This window comes from Orcinus orca, chromosome 5, assembly GCF_937001465.1.
Source record: "Orcinus orca chromosome 5, mOrcOrc1.1, whole genome shotgun sequence".
In the NCBI taxonomy this organism is placed as follows: domain Eukaryota; kingdom Metazoa; phylum Chordata; class Mammalia; order Artiodactyla; family Delphinidae; genus Orcinus; species Orcinus orca.
In genome coordinates this window covers 78,963,086-78,977,634 of record NC_064563.1, presented here as the reverse complement: position 1 = coordinate 78,977,634, position 14,549 = coordinate 78,963,086, and the positions used below count along the sequence as shown (strand labels likewise).

Sequence of the window (14,549 nt, the reverse complement as noted above, 5' to 3'; positions counted from 1 at the left end):
CAATATAGATTCATCAGTTGTCACAAATGTACCCTCTGGTGAGGAAAGTTGATAATAAGGGAGGCTATGCAGCTGTGGGGGTAGGGAAACATGCGAACTCTACCTTCCTTTTGCTTTTGCTGTGAATCTAAGACTGCTCTAAAAATAAAGTCTATTGAAAAAAAGTTTTATAAGAGTGAAAAAAACAGGCTACCTGGGACACAGGAGGCGTAGTGCAGTACCTCATAGACAACAGTAAGGGTCGCCTCTCTGAGAAGGTGTAAACCACTATTCTAAGTAAAGTAAATGGCTTTTTAAAAGGCCTCAGCCACATTGCAAGGATGATTTGGCAAATCCTGGGGAAGAAACTGAGTGCAGCTCCATTCTGGATATACTGCTCATATAACTCCTGGTGTGCTTTCTCCCTGGCAATAGAGGACAGACTTGTTAGTTTTTCTGTGTGCCAGGAATAAAATCACAGGATGTTACAGTGGGAAAAGGATTTTGGTGGCTATTTAGTTCAATCACATCTTATTAACAGTGCGTATGTTGAAGCCAAGAGAGAAGTGATTTGGCCCATGCCCCGTAGTTAGTGTAGGGCCAGAACACAAGAAGACTGCCTTACTCTGAGAGAGTGTCTGGGGAAGCAGAAACAGCTTTAAAAAGCTCCCTTTCGGGCTTCCCTGGTGGCGCAGTGGTTGAGAGTCTGCCTGCCGATGCAGGGGACACGGGTTCGTGCCCCGGTCCGGGAAGATCCCATGTGCTGTGGAGCGGCTGGGCCCGTGAGCCATGGCCGCTGAGCCTGCGTGTCTGGAGCCTGTGCTCCGCAACGGGAGAGGCCACGGCAGTGAGAGGCCCATGTACCACAAAAAAAAAGAAAAAAAGAGAAAAAAGCTCCCTTTCCTGACTGCAGGAGAACTGATTGTGTAGCTGTGTCCCTGTTGACCTAGCCTTCAGAGCGGCCCCTGAAAACATGAAAGAAGATTGGGAGCCAGGTTTTGATACAGGCTCTGGTTCCATTTGCTTAATCATCCATTTCTTAGATCTATTGCAGAACACTGGGGAAGACAAAAGAAGTAAGTATAGGGAAACATCAACTTGCTCTTTGACCCTGGGTAAGTTGCTGTCCTCACTGGGCCTCAGTTTCCCTAACTGAGAATAACAGGGTTTATCTAGACCCTTTAAGCCTAGGTTTGAGGATTCTTTAAGACCAGGAGTTGGCAAACTATGACTTGTGAGCCAATGCTGGCCAGGCCTCTGTTTTTGTAAATAAAGTTTTATTGATACACAATCAGGCACATTCATTTGTATATTGTCCATGGCTGCTTTGATGCTAAAATGGCAGAGTGGAGTAGTTGTAAGAGAGACCTTATCATGGCCCACAAAACCTGAAACATTTATTAGTTTGCCTTCACTGATAAAGTTTACTGACCCCTGCTCTAAACTTTAGGAAATGAGGCAAGTGCTTTCTGTTTCAATAACTTGGGCTTGAGGTCAGTCATCATCTCTTAGATAGTAGCCCCAAATATCTGTCCTTTGGACCACGGCTCTGGTCATGTCCAGGACTGTTTTGAGTACTGCTGTTGTTTGGCCTTTTAATCTCTCAGGCTCAAATTCCATGAATTAGCTCAAATTCTAAATTGTGATCAGCTACCATTGTAATGTCATAATTTTTCCATAACATTTGATGAGGAATCAGGATAGAAGTGACTCTTTCCTTCAGTAGACCAGGGATCTAGACCAGTGGGGCTGGAGAGTCAGTGCTTATTTGCACCTGACCTCAGAGAAGCTGAAACTATTTGCAAAAATCTACTAGGGAGAGGGAAGCTGGAAAAGTAGCTTTTTAAAGTCCAAGTTCATAAAAATATTCCACATCTGGCAAATAACTTGAGGAAAGGAGAATGGAACAGGTAATCTTTTAGCATGTCTGCCATTACTATTAGCCTGTGCAACCCAGACTTTTTAATTCCAGGGGTTCATATCCAAGGACACCTTGGGTCTCTTTATATGCACTTCCCTACTCTGGTAGAACAAACTTACCTACCATCCTCCAAAATACTGTGACTCCTCAGTGAGAAGCTTGCAGGGAATTGATCTTACCTGGGGTATTTGTGGAGGGAGTAGGTGTACTCGCTTTGGTGGTAGGAGTCGTAGGGTCTGTGGCAGAAGCAGGAGCGCTCGCGGGGCTGGTAGGCGCCGCTGGGCCGGCGGTGGACGCAGGAGCGCCCGCGGGGCTGGTAGGCGCCGCTGGGCCGGCGGTGGACGCAGGAGCGCCCGCCGGGCTGGTAGGCGCCGCTGGGCCGGCGGTGGACGCAGGAGCGCCCGCCGGGCTGGTAGGCGCCGCTGGGCCGGCGGTGGACGCAGGAGCGCCCGCCGGGCTGGTAGGCGCCGCTGGGCCGGCGGTGGACGCAGGAGCGCCCGCCGGGCTGGTAGGCGCCGCTGGGCCGGCGGTGGACGCAGGAGCGCCCGCCGGGCTGGTAGGCGCCGCTGGGCCGGCGGTGGACGCAGGAGCGCCCGCCGGGCTGGTAGGCGCCGCTGGGCCGGCGGTGGACGCAGGAGCGCCCGCCGGGCTGGTAGGCGCCGCTGGGCCGGCGGTGGACGCAGGAGCGCCCGCCGGGCTGGTAGGCGCCGCTGGGCCGGCGGTGGACGCAGGAGCGCCCGCCGGGCTGGTAGGCGCCGCTGGGCCGGCGGTGGAGGCAGGAGCGCCCGCCGGGCTGGTAGGCGCCGCTGGGCCGGCGGTGGAGGCAGGAGCGCCCGCGGGGCTGGTAGGCGCCGCTGTGCCTTTGGCGGAAGCAGGAGCGCCCGCGGGGCTGGTAGGAGTTACAGCAACACCTGTGGCACAGGCACAACTTTCTGATGTTAGTAAAAATAAAATTGGCGACTTTCAATTAAATCATGCCAAGGTTTTGATACACTTGTCTTAAGATATTAATGAAACACTTCAAAACACTGATACAAAGGGTCCAGATTCTCAGATATTGTGTGAGTTTTGTTTCGTTGTATTTTTTTTTTTCAGTGAATGTCTGGCTCATTGCAATCCTCAAACATGTGGTTATCTTTGTTGTATTGGCATAATCAGTGACTTGTACATTCAGCGATAGCATTTGAGCAAGTTTTATCAGCAAGCAATATTTTCAGTTAATAAATAAGTTTTCAAAAATCACATAAGAGTGGATTTAAACTTGCTGAATGTGAACATTGAACCTCAAGTCACTGTAGCTTTAGTAATTGCTTATTGTATTAGAGGCAGCTGAGTTTGAAGCAGTTTGGTTCTCGGCTGGAGGAACAAAGATATTAAGTTTCAGAAGACATAACATTGAATATACAATGACAGTTGCTATTATTTAATACTAATTAGTACCCAATCCGTTTTTTTTCTGAAAAATAAATGTAGTGGATTACATTAAAAATGAAAACACATGACTACTTCTTAAAAAAAACCCACAATAAATACAGTTAAAAATTAAACAGACAAAACTGGAAAAATATTACTGGGGAGTTCCCTGGGTGGCCTAGTGGTTAGGATTCCAGGCTTTCACTGCTGTGGCCCGGGTTCCATCCCTAGTCAGGGAATTGAGATCCCGCAAGCCGCGAGGCACGGCAAAAAAAAAAAAAAAAAAAAAAGTTACTGAAAAATATGATGTTCAACTGGTAGAAAAATATGAAGAGTTAATATTATTTATTGTATTATTATATATATAATTATATATATTATATATATATATATTATATATATATATAATATAATATATATATTATATATATAATTATAATATAGTAATATCATTTATAATATGAAGTATTAATTATATATTAATATCAACATGTCATATTATTACAAGATGTAATATCATTTATGCCTGTAGTTGCAGAACTGTCAATCTGCGTTTAATATTCCTCAGAGCAGTTCTCAGGGAGGGCAATTGAAAATGCCACCAGGTGGAGCTGTTTACCACCTGGACATGCCTCCTTTTGTCTTTTTACAATTTACAGCAATTGTCCCAATTTTCCATTACATCGCTTGTTAGCTGAGGGATGGTAGGGAAGGGGTTGTGTTTAAAGAATGATGAAATAAAAATACCTCATTAAGGTATTTAATGTATTAAACTTCTTCAAAATGTTTTCTAGTGATGTTTACCCATTCGTAATTCTAGAGACATGAACTTTTTAAAGAATAAGATGAATACAGGTGGTTTTTGCCCTAAGGGCTATGCTGATCATCAAAGCTGCCTTTTTTCGAATCTTAGGAACCCCTGGACACATGGGGTAGTGTACTCTTAGTGATCCTATAATCACTTTTCTAGAACCCTTAATTGTCTCTAAGAGCTCTGACAATGACAATCGGTTAAAAAAATTATTAAAAGGAAAAGTTTTAGTGAGGAAGCTATTTGTAAACCTTTGGATATAGAAAACTGCCGAAGATGTTGCCTAATTCCTGCTTGGGTCTGGAAGCCCCTGGATGACAGAATCTGGCTCTTCACCTTGAAGAGGGCTGGGCTTAACCAGTCATTCATAGGCAAATGCTCTCCCAGGAGCAAGAAAATAGTTCATCAGCTGGCCATCTCAACAGCTGCTACCCTGTTCCTCCTACTACTCTCACTTATCAAGGGCTTACCCTGTGTCCAACAGGCCTATGAGCACCCACATTTGACAGGAATGCCCACCAATACTCAGAGGGATTAAGGGATTTGCCCACAGGTAAGCCTTGACCCCCCATGAGGAAGGAGCAAAAAAGAACTCTTGATGCCACATTCAGGGATTAAACCAGGTCCCTGCTCTGCATTAGGACCCAAATGACATCTGAAGGTTAAAGAGAAGGGGATTCTAGGGCACTGAGCCCTTGGAACTACCAAGTTGTTCTTGTCTGGCCTCAGGATTCTCAGGGACAAATCTCTGGCTTGCTGAACCCCAAATCTTAGTCCAGAAGCTTCTTTTACTACTGTTCTATCTGCCTTCATCACAGACTGAAATGCCTTGTGTCTTTGAGCCCAGTTGGAGAGGAAACTTCATCCACAAAATAGTCCACCTAATGGGGCCCGTGGGAATTAAGCTTAAGCCTGCTGTTTCTATCCCAGAGACAACAAACATGATTAAAAGAATTAAAAAATTTTAAATGTTCCTTACCTGAGATTAGAAAAAGGACGGCAAGAAGACTGAGGTGAGTGAAGGCTTTCATTTTATCTGTTCTTGCTAGGTAATCCAGGGAGAAAATGGTTTCCCTCCAGCTATCTTTCTTTTTAACTCTCTCTCAGGTTCAAAGTCCAGTAATTAACTGACGTCAAACCAGACAAAGGCAACTACTAGTTAGGGTTTGGTCATATAGCGTAGGTCCCTTCCGAGCTTTTGAGATAGAAGAGGCGAACCAGGAGTTATGGATTATTTTTGTCTCATAGTCCAAAATAACTCAGGACAGTCCAAACATCCTTGGGAGACTGGGGACCAGAGGGGGGTGTTAGTTAATCTCTTTATATTCCAAACATCCCCAAGCTACCACCTTTTAGGAGGTCACCGTTCCTTTAAACACTCAGTAATATAGTCTGTGCTCTTCTCACTCTGCTGGAGTGCAGGAAATCCACAGTTTCCTCCAGCTATAGTTCTGAGAATCCCTGAGGAGTCCTCATGTGTTTCTCCAGACTGTTGCTGAGCTTTTATCACCTTTCACTGTGGACCACCGCTCTGGGCCTCTCTGACGGTCACTTCTAGCAACTTTGTATTCATGTCTCCAAGCTTCCCTGGTTCCCCACATATCACTGTACCTGGACATGACCCCCCATTAATGTCCTCAGAGGCAGTGAATATCAAATTGTAACCTTTACTCTAACTTTACTGAGAGTTTGTGTGTGACAGATCAAGGAGGGGAAAATACAGTGCAGAAAGAGAATACCTTAAAACAGATGACTTGATCTCTTGACTCGTGGTGGTTCATGGGCCAGGTCCCCCCTCGCAGGTCCTCTACTCACCTCTTATTCCTCAGCCCCTGACCTCTCACCATGTTTCCGGAACCAGCTTTATCACTTGGATGAAGGTCTTTTTAATCCAGTCCTCCCTCTTTAAAATCCAGGACCCCCACCCCACTGCATTTGGCCCCAGGCAGAGGAATGAAGCCAATAACACCTCGTGAATATTAGCCAGAGTTTTCACTCTAACCTTAGTGAAAACAAAAATTTTTAGATTACACAGCAGGCGAGTTCCCTGTTGTCCCAAAAATCTTCATTCAGGAATAGGGTTTGGGATTTACTCTTCACAGCTGAGAGGCTCATTTAAATATTTTTCCCCGCGCAAAGACAACTCTTGGGCCCATATGTGGTACATTATTCTCAGCTTGAATGATCCCTGGCAGCAAGAGTTAAACAAAGGCCTTTTAGAACTCACTTTATTTAGGTAGGTATAATTTACTTCAATAAATCAATCCATTTGTAAAGTGTAAAACTCAATGAGCTTTGATAGATGTATATTCATGTCAAACCACCATTACAATCAAGATACAGAACATTGATCACACCCAAAAGTTTCCTCTTGCCCTTTTGCAGTCTATTCTGTCCTCCACCCCCAACCCCAGGCAACTGCCAACCTGCTTTCTGTCACTAGAGATTAGTTTGCTTTTTCTAGAATTGTATATAAACGGAGTCGTACAGTATGTGTTATTTTATGTCCAGCTTCTCTCCCTCAGCATGATGTTTTGTGAAATTCATCCGTATTACTGTGTGTCAGTTCTTCCTCCTTCCCTGTTTCCTTTCTTTATTTTTCCCTTCTTTGACAACTTATATTGAGGTACAATTTATGTAAACTCACACATTTAAAGCTTTGACACGTACACACACCCATGAAACCATCACCATAATCAAGATATCAAATGTTCTCATAATTCCCCAAAGTTTTCTTGTGTTCATCCTTCCCCACACCTCCAGTCTAAGGTAACCACGGATTGCTTTCTGTCACTACAGATTGATTTGTATTTTCTAGAATTTTATACAAATGGAGTCATACAGATGTACTGCATTTGGGAGGGGGTTAGTTTTTGGTCTGGCTTCTTTGACTCAGGACAATTATTTTGAGATTCATTCATGTTGTTGTATATATTAATAGTTTGTTTCTTCCTATTTTTGAAGAGTATTCCATCGTATAGATATGGTGAACATACTCCGGTTTACCTATTCATCTGTTGATGGACATTTGGGTTGTTTCCAGTTCTTGACTATTACAAAGGTCCTATGAATATTCATGCACAAGTCTTTGTGTGGTCATACGCTTTCATTTCTCTTGGGTGAATACTTAGGTGTGGAATGGTTGTATCATACGATAGGTATATGTTTAACTTTTAACAAACTCTCAAATTGTTTTCCAAAGCTGTTGCACTTTACATTCCCATCAGCAACATATGAGTCCCAGTTGCTACCCATCCTTGCCAACACTTGCTTACTCTCAGTCTTTATAATATTAACCATTCTAAAGGGTATGTAGTGGTATCTCACTTTGGTTTTAATTTGCATCTCCTGACGACAAATGATATGGAGCATCTTTTTTTTTTTTTTTTTTGTGGTACGCGGGCCTCTCACTGCTGTGGCCTCTCCCGTTGCGGAGCACAGGCTCCGGACGCGCAGGCTCAGCGGCCATGGCTCACGGGCCCAGCCGCTCCGCGGCATGTGGGATCTTCCCGGACCGGGGCACGAACCCGTGTCCCCTGCATCGGCAGGCGGACTCTCAACCACTGCGCCACCAGGGAAGCCCCATATCTCTTCTTTTTAAAAATATTTGTTTCAAATCATTTGTTCATTTTTAGTGGAGTTGTCTCCTTATTTTTGAGTTGTCAAGTGTTCTTCATATACGTATTACAAATATGTTCTCCCTTTCTGCCATTTTTACATGGCATTTCAACCTAGTACATTCACTTTATAAAAGGCTAACCAGGAATTTAGGAAAATTGAGAAAGTGGCCTGAGGTCACATAATTAGCTGCAGGGTCTCAAATCCTGTCTCCTAAACCAGGAAGAGCCCACTGCTCTACCTTTTTCTGGTTTCAAGGTATCAAGAGAGTAGTATCCACAGAGCACTACTGCCAGTGTCTGCTAATGCCACTCTATTACAACAGTGTCGATATCTACTGTGGTTTTCTACTCCACTTCTCTGCTGAGGACACAAGGAAGTATGACCAGGAAGGGACGGAGGTCTTCTAGGCACCTGCCTTCCTGACTCTTCCCTGGCCTTACCTGGCAAAACGTGAGCAACAAGAAGGTCAGGTAGTCCTGAACGTATGAACACACAGTCATCCTTTCTTAGGCCTCTTTGAACCCAGGCCACACCAGACTACAACACTCCAGGACTATAGAGACAAGTACATAGAGCTTCTCAGTTGTGGAAATGCTTCTTCCTAGTGGCTGATGGGAATCCTTCCCTGTGGAGCAGCTCAGTGAGCGCCACGCTCCTGGGCTCTCAGTGCCTTTACTGACTCTGCCCTAAGTGAGGTGTGCTGACTTATTTCAGAAGAATAAACTGGGAATACTCATCTCCAATCCTGCCTTACCCTTCTGGGGGAGAACCTGGGTATTCAGGACTGTTGTAGCTGGGAGGTAAGGATTCAGTATTAGAAAGCCCTAAACCACATTCTCCGAAACAAGCTCCTGTTGAAAGTGATATTTTGTCTCCATCTGCCATATTCTTTGTCTCAATTCTCACATGATTCAAAATGTGGGCAAGGAAAAGGGTGATATTTATTAGCACCACACCAGCTATATTCTAGACACCTGTAAGTCGAAAACACAGACTCCATTTTCCCATAGAAACAACGGTCTGTTTAGGTGACTTAGTCGCAGAATCATCTAAAAAGAGCTAAGTTTACCCACAATTACCTGGTCACCAGAGAACTACACTTCAGCAGGGACCTTATCAATGATCTATTGGCTATGGAGAGGGACAGGACGGGCCCATTAATTTAAATTATATCCGACTATTCAGACATAGGGTAAGCAGAAGAGAACTGTGTCAAAGCCATTTAGGATTGGAATCTGATTTGGAAGAGCCCCTCTTCAGCTGCTTTGATTCTGCAACATGGTGGTATCATCATAAGGCCCGAAGGCTTTGGAGAATCATTAGAAACCTAAAATCTATATCGAGATTAAACAACTAGACCCACAGAATTTTTTGTCTACGGAATCAAATGTTGAAAAAAATGTCAACTGCCTTTAACTGCTTCTCACTAATTCTAGTCCCTTGATACACAGTCTTCTCAGATTGACTAATACTGATTATCAATATCATGCTTGGATAATAAATGAAACTGATCAGTTATTTTCCTCTCTAATTCAGTAAACCATTCCCAGAGAAATGGCTTGTGGGAAAGCAATATTCCCAACTCAAGTGTTTAACTGGTGACAGCTTGACAAAACCATTTCCAATCCTGGCATTCATATCTACTGAAATTAACTTCTCACTTAATGGATACTTTACAGGAATGAAGTTCAGGTGGCTGTTCAATTGATATCAGATGTTTGAGGCACTTCTGTACATCTGTCAGGCACATCTAAGAAGCAGTGAACAAGATGGTGGTGGTCTCTATGCTCCTGGACCTTACAGGAGCCAAGGGGTGGGCAGAAAACAAAATAATTTCAGAGAGTGATACATGCTATGAAGAAAATAAAACATAACGGCATGGTGACTGGTGGGGTAGAAGGTACTTCTTTATATAGGATGGTAAGCAGAATCTTCTCATGGGAGCTGATGTCTGAACTCAGACCTGATATTAAGAAAGAGGTTGCCATTCAAACATCGGAGAAGAACATTGAAGGCAGAGGGGACAATGAGTACAACTTTGGTCTTTGAGGAGCACTGTCATTTTGGAGGAGATTGGAAGGAGGTAACGTCAGAGAGGCACACTGTGGCCTGATCCTGCAGGGAGTGCGTATCTTATTCTAAGTGCAAAACCAGGAAGCCTTGGGGACATTTAAGCAGGAGAATGACAGGAGGGTTCTTCTTGGTGGCCTCATCTAAAAGAGACACTTGACTATCCAAGCCCAGTTCATTTCCTCCATGGCCTCAATATGTATGAAATGACTTTGTCTCTTTGTTGTTTAGTTGTCTATTGCCCATGAGAGCCGTCTCATGCCACATCTCCCATGAGATCTTCCCTGCCACGTTCACTCCTCCGTCCCCAGCACCCAGAACACCTGGCATATAGCAGGTGCTCAGGAAATGTTTATGGATTAAAGGAAAGAATGGACGAATGTCATCCAGTTTGTTGAAGGTTCAGGGAGCAGGGAATGCAAGTAAATAAGATATCGTTCTGGGTCTTCAGACTCACCACGCATTTGGATAATTTCTTTTCCAGAAGTTGATTGTCATAATCAAATTATCCACAGAGAGAAAATAAAGTTAGTAAAGAAGTATGGGATAAAGTGGATAACTAATAAGAACCTGCTGTATAAAAAAATAAATAAAATAAAATTCAAAAAAAAAAAAGAAGTATGGGGAAAATACTAAACTTTTCACTTGTTTTAAAGACATGCTACTAACTAGAACAAAAATGAAATGACATTTTACATCTGTTAAAAGTGTTCACATTGATAATGTTCAGTTCTGGTGAGGGTGCAGATAATTTAACATGCTTGCAAATGCTACACCCCCCCCCCCCCCCGCCTCCAAAAGGCAATTCAGCAACAAGTATTAAGAGCCATAAAAATGTTCTTACCTTTTGACTGAGAAATTCACTTAGGACTGTATCCTAAGGAAATGTTTTCAGTTCAAGGGAAAAGTATATGTACAAATACATTTGCTGCACTATTATGTATATTATAAAAAGTTTAAAACAACTTTTAATATTCAAGAACAGAGGAATAAATGTGGTGACTATCCTTGAAACACATGACAGCATTGCACAAGGGAAGCTTAGATACAGCAATAAGGGAGAGTGCTTCTTCTACTGTGACAGTGTGTGAAAAACGTAGGGTTCTCTCTCCTACACTGACTGTTGGTGGGAATGTAAATTGGTGCAGCCACTATGGAGAACAGTATGGAGGTTCCTTAAAACACCAGAAATAGAGTTGCCATATGATCCAACAAATCCCACTCCTGGGCATATGTCTGGAGAAAACTCTAATTCGAAAATATACATGCATCCCAATGTTCATAGCAGCACTATTTACAATAGCCAAGACATGGAAGCAACCTAAATGTCCATCAACAGACAAATGGATAAAGAAGAAGTGGTACATATCTACAGCGGAATATAACTCAGCCATAAAAATGAATGAAATAATGCCATTTGCAGCAACTTGGATGGACCTAGAGATTATAATCCTAAGTGAAGTAAGTCAGACAGAGAAAGACAAATACCAGATGATATCATTTACATGTGGAATCTAAAATGTGATACATATGACCTGATTTACAAAACAGAAACAGACTCACAGACATAGAGAACAAACTTATGGTTACCAAAGGGGAAAGGGGGAGGAGAAGGGATAAATTAGGAGTTTGGGATTAGCAGATACAAACTACTATATATAAAATAGATAAACAGCAATGTCCTACTGTATAGCACAGGGAACTATAGTCAATATCCTGGGATAAAACATAATGGAAAAGAATATATATGTATAACTGAATCACTTTGCTGTATACCAGAAATTAACACAACATTGTAAATCAACTACACTTCATATACTTTAATTAAAAAATTTATTTTAAAGGCAAGGTTTTCATTATATATCTAATTATGTGAAAAATATACCTCTATAAAGATAGGCCCTAGAGAGAAACATGGACCAATTAACATGATTGACTTGTTGGGAGGCAGTATCATGGTCGAGCTCTCTTCCTGAGATTTTCTCTTCTCACACACGGGTGATGTCAAGGGCTCAGAGGAAGGTTCCAATGCCGACACGTGGGCATTCCATCCCTGGAGCTGCGTTTCAAACACCTTAGCCTTCGAAAGGGCGAGGCATTGGCTTTTGGAGGTGTGGCTTATAAAACTTGACAATCACTTATCTACTCACTTCACTGAGTTTAGTCAGTTCTCAAAAAAATTTATTTTCTCATCATGGAGAGAGTCAACTTTTGTGGACTCCTTAATTCCATTTGAATATCGGTCTTTAGAAAACTCAACTCCGGGAGAAGTCATATGGAGGGGCATTCCCAAGGAAGTAGTGTGGCTTCTCACCTACTTCCTCCTCTGCTCGCCGATTTTGGGGAGGTTTTATGAAGGCCAGAAAGCTCTCTCCTGGCCACACACTGCAATTCAGCTTTCCTCCCAGAGGAAGTGAGTGTTTCTAGAAATTACAGCACTGCTCTCAGGGATGCCAGCCTTGGGCCTGGGCTTGTTGCTCTTTGAGAGGAAAATGGTCACAACAAACGGGAGTAGGTTTGCACCTGTTTGGAGTTGCAGTTGTTTCTGGTTTGCACCTGTCGGCCTTCCCTAGCCAGTTCTTCCTAAAGTGAGATGCGAGGCAATGAGGGCTGTGCCTTTTGGAGTATGTGCCCTGGACCAGCAGCACCAGCATGGCCCGAGCACTTTTTAGAAATGCACATTCCCTGGTGGCGCAGTGGTTAAGAATCCGCCTGCCAATGCAGGGGACACGGGTTTGAGCCCTGGTCCAGGAAGATCCCACATGCTATAGAGCAACAAAGCCGGCAAGCCACAACCACTGAGCCTGCATGCTGCAGCTACTGAAGCCCGCTCGCCTAGAGCCGGTGCGCTGCAACAAGAGAAGCCACCGCAATGAGAAGCCCACGCACCGCAATGAAGAGTAGCTCCCGCTCACTGCAACTAGAGAAAGCTGGCGCGCAGCAATGAAGACCCAACGCAGCAAGAAAGAAAGAAAGTGAGGAGGGAGGGAGGGAGGGAGGGAGGGCAGGAGGGAGGGAGGGAGAAAGAAATGCACATTTCAAGCCCTAGCCCAGACTTACTGAATCGGTGATCTGTGTTTTAACAAGACTCCAGGAAGTGCTGATGCACGCTCAGGTGTGAGAGCCACTGCGCTCATAGCACACAGACGATTTTAAGTGGTCTATGGACACAGCATTCGAGAACACTGGTTCACTTAGAAGGGGAAGTTAATTGCAATTTCAAACTTATTTCAGTCATTCTGATTGTAAAATCTCATTTACTGCTAATATATCTTCAACTGTTCTCTTTCTTGCATTATTTCCCATTACAAGGAAGAGAATTGCTCAAAGAGCCTTTGGCAATCACAGATACCCACCTAGAATCCAATCACACTTCACTTTTATTGTATTTATTTTATGGTGACTTTCTATTTATGGAAAATGAAACTAATGTTTTATTTGAGGTGATGATGTAAAGTTTATTTGAAAAGTAAATTCATTTAGGTCTTGAAAAAAATGTCGATATCAAGAAAACAAATTATGGAAGAAAAGAGTAGAGACGATATATGGTTTGTCAAGAATCTTGTATGGAAAACATGATGTTAGGACACATTATTCGGTGGGTGTTTTCGAGGGGGGCTTTTAAAAGCATGGGGGTGGGGGAAGCAAACAGGTAAATAGAAATAAGCAAAAAGAAATATGAAATATCAACAACATGACAAATGTCACATGAAAGTAGTAAAAGAGAAAATTGAACCAAGCCTGCGTTGGAGCTGAACTCCGAGTTATTTTCTGATAACTGACTTATTCTCAGATAAGCACCTGTTCCGGGGAAGTTACCCCCCGCCGCCAGCTTACTGTCAGTCTGGGGAGAGTGTAATGACGTTTAACTTGACGTTCAAGGCTGCAACTCGACCTGCAACTTTCCCAATGATCTGTAACCAGACATTCTTTTCAGTTGCTGTTGTTCTTCATCACCTATAAAATGTCTCTTCCAAGAAGGAATCTTTTTTTTTTTTTTTGCGGTACACGGGCCTCTCACTGTTGTGGCCTCTCCCGTTGCGGAGCACAGGCTCCGGACGCACAGGCTCAGCGGCCATGGCTCACAGGCCCAGCTGCTTCGCGGCATGTGAGATCTTCCCGGACCGGGGCACGAACCCGCGTCCCCTGCATTGGCAGGCGGACTCTCAACCACTGCGCCACCAGGGAAGCCCAAGAAGGAATCTTTGATCTGGCTATCTCAGGAACTGTTTTCTTTATGACAAATTTGAAATAAAACTTGGGCATGCATTCATAAGCAATCTCCTGAGAGGCTGCATAGCATCAGGAATCAGTTAGATACTCTGATTGTGGGCCTATCTTACTGAGAAGATGAAAAGAATGACAATGCTTGCTGAAGACAATGGTGTGTGGGAAACACGCCTCATACACAGCCTTTGGGGGAAGGGACATTTGGCGATATGCATCATAGGCCTCTAACAATGGACCTACCACTCGACCCAGCAATTCCATTCTAGGAATTTATCCTGAGGGAACAGTCAGACCTGTGCTCAAAAACATCTATACAGGGATGTATTATTCTTCATAGGAAAAAATTTAAACTATGAAAATGTCCAAAAGCTAGAGCTTGGTCAAGACAAATTTATTGAGTTCATGAGAAGAATATTACATAGTCACTATGACAAAGGAAATTTTCAGCAATACTGTATTTACTAAGTATAAATAAACTACAAAACAATAGATACAGTGAGGTAC

General features: G+C 43.5%; 1 protein-coding gene across 1 annotated transcript in view; it reads right to left on the bottom strand.

Moving 5' to 3' along the window:
- MUC13 (mucin 13, cell surface associated) overlaps positions 1–13,838 on the bottom strand; it is a 43,101-nt gene extending 29,263 nt beyond the window's left edge. Inside the window, exons 1-2 of the mRNA XM_049710348.1 lie at positions 9,423–13,838; positions 2,080–2,811 (exon numbers count right to left, since the gene is read on the bottom strand). Coding sequence (XP_049566305.1) covers positions 2,080–2,811; positions 9,423–9,495 — 805 coding nt within the window. The 5' untranslated portion in view covers positions 9,496–13,838. The remainder of the gene's footprint in view (positions 1–2,079; positions 2,812–9,422) is intronic.
- Positions 13,839–14,549: the final 711 nt, after the last annotated feature.